This window comes from Nesoenas mayeri (genome assembly GCF_963082525.1).
Source record: "Nesoenas mayeri genome assembly, chromosome: 4".
NCBI classification, from domain to species: Eukaryota; Metazoa; Chordata; class Aves; order Columbiformes; family Columbidae; genus Nesoenas; species Nesoenas mayeri.
The window spans coordinates 53,245,504-53,263,244 of record NC_137540.1 but is presented as its reverse complement, the minus strand read 5'-3'; the positions used below and the strand labels follow the sequence as shown (position 1 = coordinate 53,263,244).

At 39.7% G+C, this 17,741-nt stretch overlaps 1 protein-coding gene across 1 annotated transcript in view; it reads left to right on the top strand.

Moving 5' to 3' along the window:
* N4BP2 (NEDD4 binding protein 2) overlaps positions 1-17,741 on the top strand; it is a 34,944-nt gene that overhangs the window by 15,805 nt on the left and 1,398 nt on the right. The window contains exons 9-17 of the mRNA XM_080344285.1: positions 2,678-5,004; positions 6,354-6,439; positions 7,168-7,210; positions 8,248-8,492; positions 9,935-10,053; positions 12,722-12,860; positions 12,966-13,151; positions 15,359-15,527; positions 17,309-17,432. Coding sequence (XP_080200411.1) covers positions 2,678-5,004; positions 6,354-6,439; positions 7,168-7,210; positions 8,248-8,492; positions 9,935-10,053; positions 12,722-12,860; positions 12,966-13,151; positions 15,359-15,527; positions 17,309-17,432 — 3,438 coding nt within the window. The remainder of the gene's footprint in view (positions 1-2,677; positions 5,005-6,353; positions 6,440-7,167; positions 7,211-8,247; positions 8,493-9,934; positions 10,054-12,721; positions 12,861-12,965; positions 13,152-15,358; positions 15,528-17,308; positions 17,433-17,741) is intronic.

Sequence of the window (17,741 nt, the reverse complement as noted above, 5' to 3'; positions counted from 1 at the left end):
AGTGATTTTCTCATCACTCCTTTCATTTTTGGGTGACAACGTGGGATGGAATAGAAGAATTCAGTTTGTAAACGATTGGCTTCGAGACTGGTGCTACAGGCAGGGCTTCGGATTCTTTGATAGTGGCTGGATTTGTAAGACACCAGTCCACACAGTGATGCATGGGAATGGTTTATCCCGCAGGGGCAAAAGGATGCTGGGTCAGGAATTAGCAGGGCTCATTTGGAGAGCTTTAAACTAGACTTGAAGGGGGATGGGGTTCTAGGTGGGCTTGCATCAGTGAGGCAGCATTCTAGAATTGATAGGGACTGGGAGGCCTCCCATCCTCCTAGGGTGGAATCAGTATGCTCAGCTCGCTCACTGAAATGCTTGTACACCAGTGCATGCAGCATGGGGAATAAGCAGGAGGAGCTAGAAACGTGTGTTCGGCAGGAGATTGTGATCTGGTGGCAATTATGGAGACATGGTGGGACAGCTCACATGACTGGGACGTGGTCATGGATGGCTATGTCCTCTTCAGGAACGAGGACAGCCAGGCGAGGTGGTGGAGTTGCTCTTTACATGAGAGAGCAACTACAATGTATTGAGTACTGTCCGAGCACAGATGAGGAGCAAGTTGAGAGTCTATGGGTGAGAATTAAGGGGCAGGCTGGCAGGGGAGACACTGTTGTGGGTGTCTGTTACAGGCCACCAGATCAGGGTGAGGAAGTTGATGAGGCCTTCTATGGGCAGCTGAGAGCAGCCTCACAGTCACAGGCCCTGGTTGTGGTGGGGGATTTTAACTTCCCTGATGTCTGCTGGAAGGACTACTCAGCCAGCCAGCCACAGTCCAGGATGTTCCTCCAGTGCATTGATGATAACTTTCTTATGCAAATAGTGGAGGAGCCGACCAGGAGAGGTGCACTGCTGGACCTCATCCTCACTAACAAGGAGGGTCTGGTTGAAGCAGTAAAAGGTTGAGGGCTGCCTTGGTTGCAGCGACCATGAAATGGTGGAGTTTAGGATCTTGTGCGGCAGGAACAGAGTAGCAAGCAGAATTGCAACCTTAGACTTCAGCAGGGCAAACTTCAGCCTTTTCAAGCAATTGCTAGGGGAAATCCCATGGGTGAGGCTGCTTGAAGGTAAAGGGGCCCAAGATAGTTGGTTAATATTCAGGGATTTCTTCTACCAAGCTCAAGATCAGAGCATCCCGACACAGGAAGTCAAGGCAGGGAGCCAGGAGACCTGCGTGGCTAAACAGGGAACTGCTGGGTAAGCTCAAGTGGAAGAGGAGAGAGAGTTTACAGATCATGGAAAGAGGGGCTGGCCACTTGGGAAGAATATAAGGCTGTTGTCGGGGGATGTAGGGAGGCAACTAGGAAAGATAAGGCCTCATTAGAATTAAAGCTGGCAAGAGAGGTCAAGGACAACAGAAAGAGCTTTTTCAAATACGTGGCAGATAAAACTAACACCAGAGGCAATGTAGGCCCACTGATGAACGAGGTGGGTGCCCCGGTGACAGAAGATACAGAGAAGGCAGAGTTACTGAATGCTGCCTTTGTCTCTGTCTACTCTGCCAGAAGCTGTCCTGGGGAGCCCCGTACTGCTCAGGCCCCAAAGGAAGTCAGGACAATGGAGGAGTTTGCCTTAGTTGATGAGGACTGGGTTAAGGAACAATTAGGCAATCTGAACATCCACAAATCCATGGGCCCAGATGGGATGCACCCATGGGTGCTGAGGGAGCTGGCTGAGGTCATTGCTGGACCACTCTCCATCATCTTTGCCAATTCTTGGGAGACAGGAGAGGTGCCTGAGGACTGGAGGAAAGCACATGTCACCCTAGTCTTCAAACAGGGCAAGAAGGAGGACCTGGGTAATTATAGACCGGTCATCCTCACCTCCATCCCTGGGAAGGTAATGGAACGACTTATCCTTGGTGCCATCTCAAGGCATATCAAGGATAAGAAGGTCATTAGGGGCAGTCAACATGTCTTCACCAAGGGGAAGTCGTGCCTGACCAACCTCGTAGCCTTTTATGAAGGTACAATGAGGTGGATAGATGATGGCGGGGCGGTGGATGTGGTCTACCTTGACTAAGTAAAGCATTTGACACAGTCTCCCACAGCATTCTCATAGCTAAACTGAGGAAGTGTGGTCTGGACGATCGGGTAGTGAGGTGGACTGCGAACTGGCTGAAGGAAAGAAGCCAGAGAGTCATGGTCAATGGGGCAGAGTCCAGTTGGAGGCCTGTATCTAGTGGAGTGCCTCAAGGGTCAGTACTGAGGCCAGTACTGTTCAATATATTCATCGATTAGATAAAAGCATATTTATCAGGTTTGCTGATCTAAAGGAGGAGATGTCTGACAGCAGAGTGCTTCAGTACATAACTGAATGTTGAGAATGGGGGAAAAATATTCCTAGCCCCATCCTGAAGTAAAAAAGGGATAGCTACCAAGGAAAGTTCCACTTTGCTTAGTTCCTTCCTTTTTAAAAAGGAGTATTGGTGTTAGGGCTAAGTTGTATTAAATTTATTTTCCTCTCATTGTCGTTCCCCAGATGCATGATTGTATCCTGAAAGGTGGTTTCTGGTCTGTAAGTTGAAAATACTAAATAGCTAAGCCAAAACTAAACATGTGGACAGGTGCTTAAAGAAGGTTTGAAATGTGTTTATCTTTCTTTTTTCCAATTTGTCTTTCAGAAAGAGAGAGGCACATTCTGATGTACAGGAAGAAAAACCTTTTGCTTCTGATGTAGAGCATCTTGAATTAGCTAAAGATGATAAAACTTCTCCCAGTAGTTCTCTAACATTAGAAAGTAACCATGATCCTGAACATTTCCAGAAAGAGGAAAAAGAAATGGAAAATAATTCAGTAGAACACAGTCCTGATAACATCACTGTTCAAGATGACTTGGATGTTTATTTATCAGACTGTGTAGAACAACTGCCCTTGGTGAAGAAAGAAGAAAAGGGAGAAAAAGTGGACAAAAATACTGAAACAGAAATGGATGAGGTTGATGTGACCACGACTGAAGAGAATGTGTGCTTGCACACAGGAGAAGTTGAGGAACACAGTGATAACATTCTCAAAGTTCAAACTGAAGTTGAACAATCTGATGAAATATGTACAGAACCAAAATCAACACAAAATAGTAATGTAGTAGAACCAAGCAGTTCAGCTTTTGGCATGTCAAGAAAACCAGAATTACTAAACTTTCTGGGTGACTGGCCTGTAGAACAAACAATGGGTCAGAGAGTCAAAAGAACTAGAAGGCTAGAAAAATCTTCCCTGAAGAGTGACAAGGAAGGTGAAACTCCCAGTCAGCAGCATCCTGAGTTAGGTAAAGAGCAAGTGGGCCTGCCTGCGACCTGTGCTGTTGAGAAAGGACATGAGGAAGAAAATCTAGCTGCTAGCTGTTCCTCTATTAGTTCAGATAACGTTACACCAGAATTGCAAATGATAGGACATTGGCCTGTCTCAGGCTCATTAGAACAGAGACAACAAAGGTCACGGAGAATGAGAAAGACAAGTCTAAATCAGTCTGATGAAGGTGGAAATACTGATAGTGATATCAATAGAAATGCTCTTGAGACTGTAGATGTGCTTTGTGGGACACCTGTGAACGCTGCAAAGCAACTGGATACAAAGAATTTGCAAATGCACCAACCTGAAACAGTAGGTAGTGAAACAGTAGGTGAGAAAAAACCACAGCAAAATAAGAGAATGAGGAAACATCACAAATTAGCCCTCACTTTCACAAACAACAATTTGTTGCATCCCAAAGAAGAGGAACACTTGTCTGTGTTTAACGCAGCAGAAGAGAAACATGACACATGCTCATGTAGACAAAAAAGTAGCTGTTCACAGACTGAGTCACAGGACTTTGCTCTCCTCTGGAGATTAGAAAACAAAATGCATTTTCCTGAGACTACCAAAGTATTGAATGGCAGTCTAGACGGCTTCAAACCCAAAGATGTAGATAATGCCTCAGGTTCTCAGGAAAAAATACCGTATCGAGTTACATATGATAAAAGTACATTTGTGGAGGAAAGTGAACTGATCAATATTGATGAGTCTGAAAAGCTAAATATGCTCTGTAAGCTCTTTGACTCCGTTTCATTTGAAGCTCTGAAAGATCTGTATGAAAGATGTAACAAAGACATAGACTGGGCCACAGGTCTGCTGTTAGATTCTGATGAGAAGTTGTGCAAAGATATTGATAGTCAATATTTTCAAGTAAGAGAGGCTGAGCCAGTTGTCGCAGAGCTGGATTTCAAGGCAAGTACAAGCTGTCGTGAGAATCTTGAAGACTGTGAGCAAATGCTGCTAGTAATTGAGGCTGGTGGTGACTCTGAGCCTTTGGAAGACAAGAACTCATCACTCAGCATTGCAGAATGCACAGCTGCCAAGGCAGATGTGACAGATGCTGATGTGTCTGAGTCATCGACAGCTACCTCATTGCATGGTTTGGGGGAACTGAAAAATTCTGGAGACACAGTCCCTAGAACTGATGCAGGCAGCTCAGCAGCAGGTATCATTGAGCCATCCATTTCAGGAGAGCAGAAGATAGACTCTGAGAGTCCTGTTGAAGAAGCTATAAATAAGCCAGGAGTTTTACAGCTTGATGCAGATTTATGTATACCCATGACTTTGCCTCATGATCCTAACACAACTTCTACCAATTCAGAATCTGAATTACATAATGAAAGTGACACTAACCCTTCAGAAAGCAATGCAGAGAATTCCAGAATGACTGCTTCGGCACTGGAAATGGATCATGTGCCTCTGGATGTTCCTAGGAGTGATAAAGAACTGGAGACAGATAAACAAACCCAAGGGAATTCCAGGGAGATAGGCACTAAAGAAGAAATTGAAACTCCAAGCTGGGATGAAACTAAAGCCAAGATACAAAGTCCTGCACCAGCATCACGTGCAGCCTTCAGTATAGATTGTCTAGAACTAACATTACCTCCTGAACTGGCACTCCAGTTGAAAGAAATATTTGGGCCTGTTGGCATTGATGCAGGTATGGGCATAATTATATGCATATTCTTATTAAAAAAACTCAGTTTGGCTAAGAAAACCTTTCTTCCTTTACCTGTATTTTTTTCCTCTTCATGCTTGATTTTTAGGGAGTGGATTTGCGCAATTCCTTGTGAAATGAAACAGAACTAAGCATGGCAAAAAGTGTAAATGCAGTAGTGCCATCTTTGACCTTTTTGTATATGTGCATACTTTAAAAGCGTAAGAAAATATATTGGCTTATTTGTGTTTTGAGCAATAGGCCTTATAAGCCTATATTCAGTCTCTAAAGGGATATTAACATGATAAGAAAGATGCAAATTATGACTGGTTAGGTAAAAAGAAAGAAAGAAAAAACGATTTAGGCATCAGTTAAATTGGGGAAGAAGATGAATGGTTTAAGAGAGAAAATAAAATGCAGCTATACTTAAAAGATGAAAACAGACTATTCTGCTGAGAGATTGATGAAGGAAGCTGTGAGCAGCTTGAACATCTATCACGGAAGTTAAACACTGATGGAAAAAGGAAGAAAACGGAAGGAATATGTAGCTTGCTTGTTTTCTCTCTCTTTTTTATTTTTCCTTTTTTCCCCATTTTTCTCTTTTCTTTTGAAGGTTACGTGATGTGAAACCCTGGATACCTGATTTATTGTTGGGTTTAACTGCTGGTGTCTTTGCCTTACATGTCTCCTCAAAACAAAAGTTTTTGATAGCAGAAAGGTGTTTTGTTGTGTTTGAAATATGCCTTTTTGTTTGATACATACGTACTTCTTGCCCTTTTATTTTTTGAAAGAGTGAGAAGCAATATCAGAAAGATCTTTCAGGGGAAAGGTGTATCATTATGATACCATGATAATTCCTGCTGTTTCCCTTAGAGGAGCTGCTTGAAGTTTGTTTCTCTGAAAGCAAAAGGAGGCATGTGGCTGCTGTTGGGCCCTGGAGACTATGTTGTGTTACGTGAAAGCAGTTGCCTGTGGATTGAAATAAAATAGGGGAAATCAGAGTTTCACAAATGAAAGTGTGATTAATTTAACAGTGGCTTTGTAAAAGACGGTTCTCCTAGAAAAATGGGAAAAAAAGAAGAAAGATGTAGTTTTTCAGGTAGTTGTATCTCAACAAGATAAAATTAATGTTCACTTGTTTTTTCCTATGCTTCATGAGTTTTTGAACACCACATAACAAATGCTATGTGGAATGCTTTTTTTTCCAAATTGGCAGTTGAAGTTTTTTCAGGCATGATAGTTTATGCAGAATCTGCAGAATTCAAATTAATGAGTCTAGTCTACGGTGCTTTAATTGTGCAGATGAGTTTTTATAGAATGCTTTAATGAATGTATTTTCTTTCTCCCATAAGGATCACTAACTGTTGAAGATTGTGTGGTTCATATTGATCTGAATTTGGCAAGAGTGATTCATGAAAAATGGAAAGAATCTATTCTGGTTAGTAGATTTCTTGCTTATGATATGGTATGGCATGCTTGTGCTTTGTCAGACCATTTGTCTCCTTATATGTTGGTCTAAATGTGTAAGATGTAAACATCTTTTCAAGAACAATGATGAAATACAATAATAGTTTGTAAAATATGTGGAGTATATCAGCATGTCATAATCAGCAGAGCTCTTGAAAGACAGTTTAAGGGATGAAGAAAATGCATGTCATGAGCGACTCATCATGAAGCCAAGATTCGTAAAAAAGAAGGATCATAATGCACAACTTAATTACAAGATTAACCAAAAATTCCATTGGCCAAAAATTGTTACTGTTTTTTTGACGTGTAAGAAGAGTTCTTTTTGAATAGTTATGTATACAAAGCATCTCAGTGTACATTAATTGAGAGTTCTCTAATCTCTGTTCTGGCATAGCTTTATGAAACTCGGAATGCTTTTTGGCAAAATTTTTGTTTGGGTTATTTAATGAAGGTTGTGAAATCTTGGCAGTGGGGTATGTCCCTCTAGTCTGATGTGTTTTTGGAGAGATAGTTCTGTCTTTTAAATTTCAGTTCATCATTATTTTTCTTAAATATATTTATTTTAAAATATCCAATCTTTGAGAAATGCTGTGAAACATTATTTTGAAACTGGTTTGCTTAGAAGTTAACACTTGTGAAGTTTCACTGCAAAATGTATAGCTTGCTTATAACGTTTGTGGTTTTACTGTTTTTATTTAGAAACGTCAGAGGAGAGATGAATGGTGTAAGTTGTCTGCAGAAGGTACGTTATGTATTTCTGTACATTGTAAAAATACCGAATTCTCATTATAAAAATATTTAATTCTTTGAAACTTTAGCAAGGTTGCAAATATACCATCTATTGAAAAATGATGGATTCATTTATTAAGCTTTTATTTATTGCCGTTGCTTCCACTTACCATTGTCTTACAGAGCTGTGGGGGAAAAATAAGTTAATTATAAGCAGAAGCACTAGTCCCAGGTAGATGCAATCAAAAAGCCTTTCATTTTGTGTACTTCAGAAAACTTAAATAGAAGCTCTGGCTGGATCAGGCAGCTCTTTCGTAGGACTCCTGTCATCTCTATGGCAAGAAAAGGTGCAGCCAGAGAATTACCAGCACAATAAAATTTTGGCAGATGAGGGAAGGAAGTCAGGAATACAACATTCACACTTCGTTGTCCTTGTCAGAGGAATTGATTGTAGCATATTGTTTAAAAGGTGTTAAAATCACTAGCAATCTAGTTTTCATTCAGCTCCCAGAAGAAATGTCCCTCTACAGTAGAACCACACTACTCGGGCATGGGCTCTGGGTGGTGGCGTGGACTGCAGTGTGGATGCCAACGCTCCATTCGAATGACCAGACAGTCCTGTTAGCTTTAACTCATAAAAGTGTAACAACAGATTGTTAAGCATCTGCCCTTAAGTTGAAGAGGAAATGCAGGTAAGCATATCAACATGAGTCAATAATTCTCTTACGAAAGCAAACAAACCTCCCCACTTAACCTATGTGTAAGGTAGTTTACGGCTGTAAGATGCGTCTTGGCACTTGAAAATTTGGTGAGGGAGTCTGATGGTTCTGCTTTTGTTTTACAAAATAGATAAAGAATATCAGATAGTCTTTGGAAAATAGAAGTGAGGAAAGTGAAAACAATGTGTTGTTTTCTGGTTTAGCCTTAATAACATTGTTTTAGCAAAACTCAAACCATCTAGGTTGAAAAAACTTCTTAATTATTTTGACTGCTTGTATAAATAACCTAATAATTGTTCTATTTGTTACCTCATTTTTATTGCTTTTGAAGGTCCTACTGTGATTCAGCAGATAGATACTGATGACTCAGAAATGCTGTTATCTCAGAACGCAGATGGTAAAATACAGAAGAAAAAAATGAGCTGGGTTTCAGGGTCGTCTAATGACATACAGACTAAACAACCAGCAACATCAGATGTTTTTCCTTTTATGGATCACTGGAATGCTCAGATTCAGAAAGTTTCTCTCAGACAAATAATTTCCGAAGAAATCGCTATGCAGGAGAAACAGGATCTGGTATGGATAACACCAGTTTTTTATGCAGTTTAAATTCTTTACTGTTAGTAAAGCAGAATATATCTTATCTGGGTGACTCATTTTTGTGTTGCTGATTACAGCCTGAATTCATTAGATACATGCATGCCAATTAGTATTGTTGATTACTGTGATACAGGAGTTTGCTTGTGGTAGATTTTTCTGTTTAAAAAATATCTATCTCATTTCAAAATGTAATATTTTGATTGTTTCACAAACAGATCGCGGTGCATTTCACTATACAGGTTAGCATTTGTGTTTGGTTGAAATGGTTTTTGATTGCTTACCTAAAAACAAAGATTATCAGTGTGATTCCCACACCTTTTTTGGGGGGGAAAATTATATCAAAAAAAGTTCTTACATAGCTCCATGGCGTGTTTGTTTAGATGTGGATTGAACTGATTTTAATATTTTTTGTAAGGAGAACCCACAACATTCCTAAGAGAGGAGACATTAAAAGAAGTACTTGAGTTTCATCTGAAACAGGTTTTTTTACCTACTTGTCAGTAAACAGTAATTTTTAAAAAGATTTTTATGAATTCTGTGTCTTCTACACAGCCCCCATACCCAGCCTGGTTAGCATGTGCATAATATTGCCCTCTACTGCCTGACAGTTGTTTAGAACAGGCGTTTTTATTTGTAATTCTCTCTGATAAGTAGCTGTCTTAAAAAGAGGAGCTTTGTTTCTACTGACATTAAAAGTTGGGTGGATTAGCCTGCACTTTGAAAGAATGGCTTGTGGATTCTTTCTCTCAACTGCATGTATGTGGCTTACTGATAATAACAACTGTTATGTCTGCAGCTTTATTTTCAGTTTGGATTCATGGAGCTTGGCTTTGGTTTGACTGCCTTTTTTTTTTTTTTTTTTTTTTTTTAAAATCTGAATATTGGAATGATGAGTCCGGTATCATTCTGCACTACAATTTTATTTTCTTCTCAGCAGGACTTCACAAATATGAGTATTTCTTACAGTACAGCTTCAGATGATGCACCAAACCAAAATTGTTTACCCTGTTCATTAAAAAAAATGTTGTTTCAATCCCGGGCCCTCAAAGTAGAGTAGAAGGTGGACTTTGCACAAGCTTAACTTTGGACTAGATAGGCTGGCAGGGAATGCATTTCAAAACTTAAATACCTGCTAAAAAAAATTCTCATTTTGCTTTATCCAAGTTATGAGGGAGCTCCAGCTGAGTCACTTCAAATGGCTGCAGAGCATTGCAGTGGTGTGTAATACAACTTACCTGTCCCTCCTTTATTCTCATCAAATCAGTGTGGCAGGCTAGTACTGCCATGTTGTCATTGCTGTGGCTGCGTATTTACTGAGTAGATATTTTTTGAAATCTTAACAAATAACAGTAAAGTTGGATTTGCTCCACCGTTACTAATCAAGGACTTGTAATATTTTTCCTTTGTCTTCTGGCTAGAATCGTGTTCCTTCTATGGCTAGAAAAGACTGTGCCACTAAACTAAAGGAGAAGCAACTTTTTGAGATGTTTCCAACTGTTAATCAAAGTTTCTTAATGGATGTCTTCAAGGACAACAAGTAAGAAATCTTTGAAGTTCTTAGTAAAAATGGTATTCACTGACACTCTGTAGTGCACAGTTACTGTCTTAAAGAGTTAAGATACTGCTAAAGAATGGCTTTTTCCAAACTAGCACACTTTTTATAGATCTAAATAAAGGCAAAACCAGACAGTCTTAAAATCAAAAAGGGCATAAAAACTCTATGTGTAGATTTGTTTATTTTTTGGGAAGTAGACAGTTTCTCTCATTGGGAAAAGAATGTCTCTCATTGTTGACCTCTGACTGACTGTTGTTCTAGAGCTGAGGTTTAAATCAAGTGGAAGAAATTAGTGGAGGCAGTAATAGTGGGTTTACAGAAAATGGCATCTGCCCAAGAGGAAAACTACCATCACCTGCTGTTAGCTCTGAGTGTTTTCCTGGTTACCACAGCAGCTCTGAAGGAATGAGCCTTCCCTCCATCTCTTCCTGCTGACATTCTCTTTTCTGCATTATATTTCTGGAGTATGTGGCTACCTTCTTAAATCCAGGTTCCTGAGAACTGAACTTTTTTTCAAGAGAAGCTTCTTTTTTCGTCCTTGGTCAATTGAATGTCTCTGCATACGGGTTTGCATACCTGTTTGTCAGTCTTTCTGCTTGTCCAGGTTGTAATCAAAACCTTTCCTTGTGGGATGCTTAAAATACAGCCTTCATCCACCTCTGTAGCTCAAACACTTCATCGTCTCTTGTTTTTCGCATTCTAAATTCTCTTCATGGTGCTGCCTTTCCAAAAATCTACTTGTGCTTTTGATCAGTCTTCCTCTTGTCTGCTTACTGAACAGCAAGAAGAATAAAGAAGAAAGAGTGCTTATTAGAAATCTGATGGCAACCAATGTCCTGTTGTTATTTCATTAGATTTAATAACAAAGCTTGACTGGAAATACAAGGATTTTCCTACATAATGGTTGCAGAAAACTGAGCTAGTTTTAAACTAGTTTGTACCATATAACCTTAACCAGAGAAGATTTAACCATGAAGTGGTGGACTTCAGTATCTCATGTGGCAGGAACAGAATACCAAGCAGAATCACAACCCTGGACTTCGGTAGGGCCAACTTTGGCCTTTTCAAGCAATTGCTGGGGGAAGTCCCATGGGAAAGGGTACCTGAAGGTAAAAGGGCCCAAGGTAGTTGGTTAATATTCAGGGACTGCTTCTTCCAAGCTCAAGTTCAGAGCATCCGGACACGTAGGCAGTCAAGGAAGGGAGCCAAGAGACCTGTGTGGTTAAACAGGGTAAGCTCAAATGGAAGAGGAGAGTTTACAGATCATGGAAGGAGGGGCTGGCCGCTTGGGAAGAATACAAGGCTGGTGTCGGAGGATGTAGAGAATTGTGGTCAATGGGGGCGGAGTCTGGTTGGATGCCTGTATCTAGTGGAGTGCCTCGAGGGTCAGTACTGAGGCCAGTACTATTCAATATATTCATCAATGACTTGTATGAGGGAATAGAGTGCACTATCAGCAAGTTTGCTGATGACACCAAGCTGGGAGGAGTGGCTGACACACCAGAAGGCTGTGCTGCCATCCAGCAAGACCTGGACAGGCTGGAGAGTTGGGCGGGGAAAAATGTAATGAAATGTAACAAGGGCAAGTGTCGAGTCTTACATCTGGGCAGGAACAACCCCAGGTTCCGGTGTAAGTTGGGGAACAACCTATTAGAGAGCAGTGTAGGGGAAAGGGACCTGGGGGTCCTGGTGGACAACAGGATGACCATGAGCCAGCACTGTGCCCTCGTGGCCAGGAAGGCCAATGGCATCCTGGGGTGTATTAGAAGGGAGGTGGTTAGTAGGTCGAGAGAGATTCTTTTCCCCCTCTACTCTGCCCTGGTGAGACTGTATCTGGAACATTGCATCCAGTTCAAGAAGGACAGAGAACTGCTGGAGAGAATCCAGCGCAGAGACACAAAGATGACGAAGTGGAGCATCTCCTGTATGAGGAAAGGCTGAGGGAGCTGGATCTCTTTAGCTTGGAGGAGACTGAGGGGTGACCTCATTAATGTTTATAAATATGTAAAGGGTGAGTATCATGAGGATGGAGTCAGGCTCTTCTTAGTGACAACCAATGATAGGACAAGGGGCAATGGGCACAAACTGGAACACAGGAGGTTCCACTGAAATATGAGAAGGAATTTCTTCTTAGTAAGGGTGACAGAGCACTGGAACGGGCTGCCCAGGGAGGTTGTGGAGTCTCGTACTCTGGAGATATTAAAAACCCACCTGGACACCTTCCTGTGTAGCCTCATCTAGGTGTTCCTGCTCTGGCAGGGGGATTGGACTGGATGATCTTTCGAGGTCCCTTCCAATCCCTAACATTCTGTGATTCTGTGAACTTATCCAGTCCCCAAAGCAGTGTTTAATTCTAAAGAAATGTCTGACTAAGGTAGGATGCAATTTACCGTTTCATTGTCCTTTTAATATGCAAGTGCCCCCTCAATTATGTTTCAGTCAACAAAGACTACGTGTGTGTTGATGCCAATAATACAGTACAGTGAGTCTGCAAGCCATTTTGTTATAAATTGGAAAATTCCATTTCAGTGCTCTATTTCCATTGTAATCTATTTCTGTAACAATATCAAGGTTTGTAATATGCATTTGAATAAATGTAGCAGCTGTTAATGTATTTGTAAAATCACAGATCTTACTTATCTCTTTACAGCTACTCTTTAGAACAAACTGAACAGTTTCTGAACTGTGTTCTGGAGGCAGATCCTGTAAAAACAGTTGTAGCTCAAGAGAGTGCTCAGCAAAATGAAATTGTTTCTTCCTACAGTGCTGCAAAGAACCGGGAGAAGAAGGTATCTCTATTTTTTTTAAAATAGTAGTTATAAACACATGCAAAGCTATGTTAACGAAAACACCCTACGATGCACGCTTAGCTTCAACATTGCCAATTCCTACAGGCAAAAAAAAGTAAGGAAGAAGATGATCCCTTGAGTGAAATATTTCAAGAATTTGAGTATCCACAATATAATGATTTAAGAGCAGAAGCTTTTTGTCACCAGCAAAAGAGAAAGGAATGTTTGAAGAAGGCTGGGGAGGCCTATCGCATGGGTATGAAGTCTGTGGCAACATTTTATGCACATCAGGTAAACATAAATATTGTGCTTTTTGCCTGAATTTAGAGAGGTACTTAAATACTGATTTGGAAGTGACAAGAAAAGCATTGTGCCTGCTAGAGTTGATATTAATGAATTTGTTTACTGTTCCCTACATAAGTGTTGTATTGAGAATCACAAGTAAACTCCCTTTCACTAGTAATGATACTGATACAGGAATCTAATGTAACCAAATGTAGTGCGAGACCTCAGGAAAGATGATAATTAGTGCTGAGTCACATGTGCTTGTTTTCTCGCTCTTGAATCCACATCTTGTAAGCACCAAGATGTGTCCCTGTGGTCTGGCCAGGTTCACTTGTGTGTGACATAAACAGCAGCAAATAGCAGTTTTCAAATCATCTGGATGTCCCTTGCGTTCCTCGTAATTGGTGATGAACTGTTTTTTTGACACACCTTGTGTACTTTTTAGGAGTCAGAAAGGTATTAAGATGTGATCTTTTGCCTCAGAATCTTGCTGGCTTCATCCTCCATAAATCTTGGCCAAGATTTCTGCCTGCTGCCCTTGCTTCCTATTCTGACTATCTTTATGGCTACAGTCTGTCTTGGGTTGGGACACACATGGTGTGGTATGCTGTGCTTTTTGCCATCTGTGTGGTTGTGGAGTGTAGATCTGCTGCTGACCAGTCTTGTGTGCTCTGGTCTTGATTCAAGCACGTTTCTTGGTATGTAGCAATTTGGTTACTGTTGTTCATATTCTTGATTATAAGTATCAACTGTTCTTGTAACCCTTCCTGTACATTAGTTTCTTGGTGCCTTCACACGAGACCCTTCTGTTCAAACTTCACTCAGACCACTCCTAAAAATTCTGTTACGAGTATCTTCAAAGGCTGTAGCTTTTGCCTGATGTAATAGCATATAAAATTCAGTAAGAAGTTACATTATGGAAGCGTTTAATTCTGAACTATGAATTGCATTTTGACAGGACAAAAATGTAATAGTGAATCACTTGAATTTGTTTATTATCTTAAAGCTTTCACACAGCTGGTAAAATGTATCACTCTAAACATTTAAATTGTTGCTATGTATGTAGGAAATATTGATTATTGGTCTTTATAATGAACTTTTAATGTTCTTTGTTTATATATTCTTGAAGTTTGGAGAGATTCTGACCAAAGGTCTGCATGATTTTAAATAGAAATGCAATTTCAAGTACTGTCTTGTGCTTAGCCATGACAAGTACAATCTGGAAATGTATTATATATTTTCTTTTAGGTAATAAAAAGGCAAACTGAGCTACTTGTATTCATGAAACATATTTTATGCTTGGTGGCCTTAGTCTATCTTGGGAATCCTCTGCAAGTGAAAGTTACGGGGCTGGTGTGTGGTCTGACACTAATACACTTCAGATGATCCATTTTAAGAAAGTGTAAGACAGACACTCAATTCTGTTCTCTTGAGCCCTTGTCAGTTCAATACCTGGAGTTAAGTCTTCAGTTTATTTTCAGACTGTGCCTACAGAACTTTGAAGATACGATTTGTTGCTTCAGTCTCTCAGACATTATCACTGCAAGTTTCATGGGAAGTATTTGGTACTTGACTGTATAATATGAATAACCCTGTATTGCTCCTTGCCCATAATTCCAATAGCAACTCTATTGACCTTGTCGGTCATAAAAGATCTGTCAAAAATATTAGCAGATATAATAAGCAACTATTTGAAAAAGAAAAAAAAAAGTAAGAGTTTGCCCTTGGCTTGTCTGATTTTTAGGGAAAGACTTCAGAAGAATTAATCTCAACATGCAGCAGGTTTTTCCTGGGCCATTGGGCAGTTTCTCTGGAATTCTTTCACTATATTTTTAGCAAAATCCTTTCAGAAAGTAAAATTCTGTTGTTAGGATAATAGGTCTGAGAATCAGCATGAAGAGTAACATTCTAGCTTATGTAAAGACTTTACGGTTTTGTGCCTTTTCTGGCTTTTTTTGTTTCTTGTAAGGCTTTCATTATGATTTCTTCTTCGGGCCAGCTTTGAGTAATTTTCTAAGAACAGATTTCATGAAACCTCCTTGTGAGTAGGTCTCACTGAGCCTCTTCCAGAAGTTCTGTTGTGACTGTAGATTTTACCGCTTCAAACTGTGAGCTAAAAGCGTCCTGCCGGTACTGGCATTTTGAACGCAGCAACCAGTGTGGAGCTTAGATTGTGTCTCGGCATGTAATAGTTGCTGTGCTTATGAATAAAGGGTCGCCTTCATGAGCAGAAGATGAAAGAAGCCAACCATGCTGCTGCTGTGCAAATCTTTGAGAGAGCAAATACTTCCTTGCTGCCTATGAACGTGTTGGATCTGCATGGTCTCCACGTGGAAGAAGCTGTGACTCACTTGTCCAGAGTGCTGCAGGAAAAAAGTGAAGGTAGGAATAAACTAATAATTTCTGCCTCCTAAAAGTTATTCTACTAATCTTCTACTAAGAAATCACAATATATGGAATATCAGAGGGAATGAATGTAATTTGATAACCTGTAAAAACAACTGACTTTGTGTTTATTTTCGAGGTTCTCCCAGGGAATTGTTTTTCTTTTGACACAGCAATGATTCCTTTTGCTTTCTGTCTTGCCTCCCCCGTGTTTGTAAATCTTCCTTTTCCTTCTGTTGTATCCTTTTATTCTTTTATTGAAGACTTGGTCTGTCCTTCCTGGCATTTTTTACGCAGGTCGTAATTCAAACATTGGTGTCATCTTTGCATTCTTTTGTCATAACTATGTTGCTGTTTTAATCTTTAAAGAAAAATCGTTATGTTGGAATTCTAACCACAGTGATTATATTGTCTTCAACTTCTACATGAAGTAGTGTGATTTTGAGCTGTCAGTAACTTCAATATTGATTTGTCAACACGATCTCTTGAGATCAGAATACAGCTGCTTCCATAAAGGTTATTCTGCACAGTTTTGCTTGAGGGCTTGTTTTTTCCCCCAGTGGAGTGGTCAAGTATTTCATGAGTGTTATTGCTTTAAAAAGATACATTTTCTGCATTATTAGTTTACCCATACATTTAAGCACACTGAAAATGCTTTTATAAAAAATATTTCTTACACAAGGTACCACTGCACAAACCTAATTTTTTGAAACAGCTACTCCACATGGTAGAAACAAGTGTTCAGTGGGGCCTTAGATAACCCTTTTCTTTCAATATACATCAAAGATAATTAAATTGCATTATCTTGTGCTATTCCTAAAATGACATTTGTGTACTTTAAGCTGTAACCTAATGCTTTTTTGAGCTGAATTTCCTGAGCTGCACTTAAATCAGGAGTCCTGGAGCGATGGTAGGAGTTCTCTGGTCAGTCCATTCACCTGAATCTCAAAAACAATTCATTTCAGTGTGCATACATGGGAAAGGAATCAATACCAGGCACTTAGTGCTGGCAGAATTAACAGTAAACTAATAGAAAACACAAAGTTAAGGAAGAGAGAGGGTAGTTGAAAAAAGATGCCACGTGAACTGATAATCTCAAAGTGGTGAATCTTGGCTTGTGAGAATCCAGCTGAATTTATATTTTTTCAAACTTGATCAGTTTAGGTTGCTGTGATCTCTGGGAGAGCAGCAATTTATTTTGTTATCAGGGCTGGATGCCTTAATAAAGCTCACGTGATCTGTTGATTCTCGTGCTCCAAAATAGCAGAAGTTAGTCCACGGAAGTGTGACATAAAAGTGAAGACTGTGTGGACTTATATTTTCCTCCTTCTTCTTTTCTTTATCCAATAAAATATTATCTCTTTTATTCACATTGATTTAAGATTTGAAACTAATAGAAGTGTCATCTAAAAATTAACTATATTACACCTATCTCTTTTAATTCCACAATTTTAATTTATATCAGAGAGTGTAAATTCCAAGTGGAAATTATATGATAGAAACAGTAAAGCTGCTATGAAATTAGAAAGTTTTTGTGATGATCACAACATGCATATAGCAATCTGGATTTAAGAAACTTGACTGCATTTTTTCAGAATGTCTGTTTCAGAAGAGGGGAAGAAGGGCTATGTTTATGTAAAAGATGCATAGCCAGCATGGGAAAGCAAAGTTCTAAATCACTACGTGAGGGTTTTCAGAAGAACGGATGGAAAGAGTATTCTGAAGGCTGAGTGTCTGCCAAGGGACAATTTTAACCGTTACAATCCATGCTGTTACAGAGCATCAGCAGACTGGTGGTAAACCCTATCTCTATGTTATCACGGGAAGAGGAAGCCATAGTCAGGGAGGAGTTGCTCGCATCAGACCAGCAGCTATCAGATACCTCACCAGCCACAACTTCAGGTGAGTTTAGATTTTTGTTACTGATACTTTTTTTTTCTTAACCCACATTTAACTAACTGAAAATTGAAGTTTGAGTACTGTTCAAGTCCTAAAAAGATCAAGGCAGGTCTGCTGTTTCAGATCATAGTAGGTCTGCTGTTTCATAAATGCGGTTGTGTGACATAAAACCATCTTATATGGGACACCTATTAAATATTAGATCATTTCCTCTGAGATACATGAAAACACTATGAATTAAACTTACCTAACATAGTTTAATTACATATTTCCATTCAAGGTTTCTAGATTTACTGTGAAAAGTTGTTAATC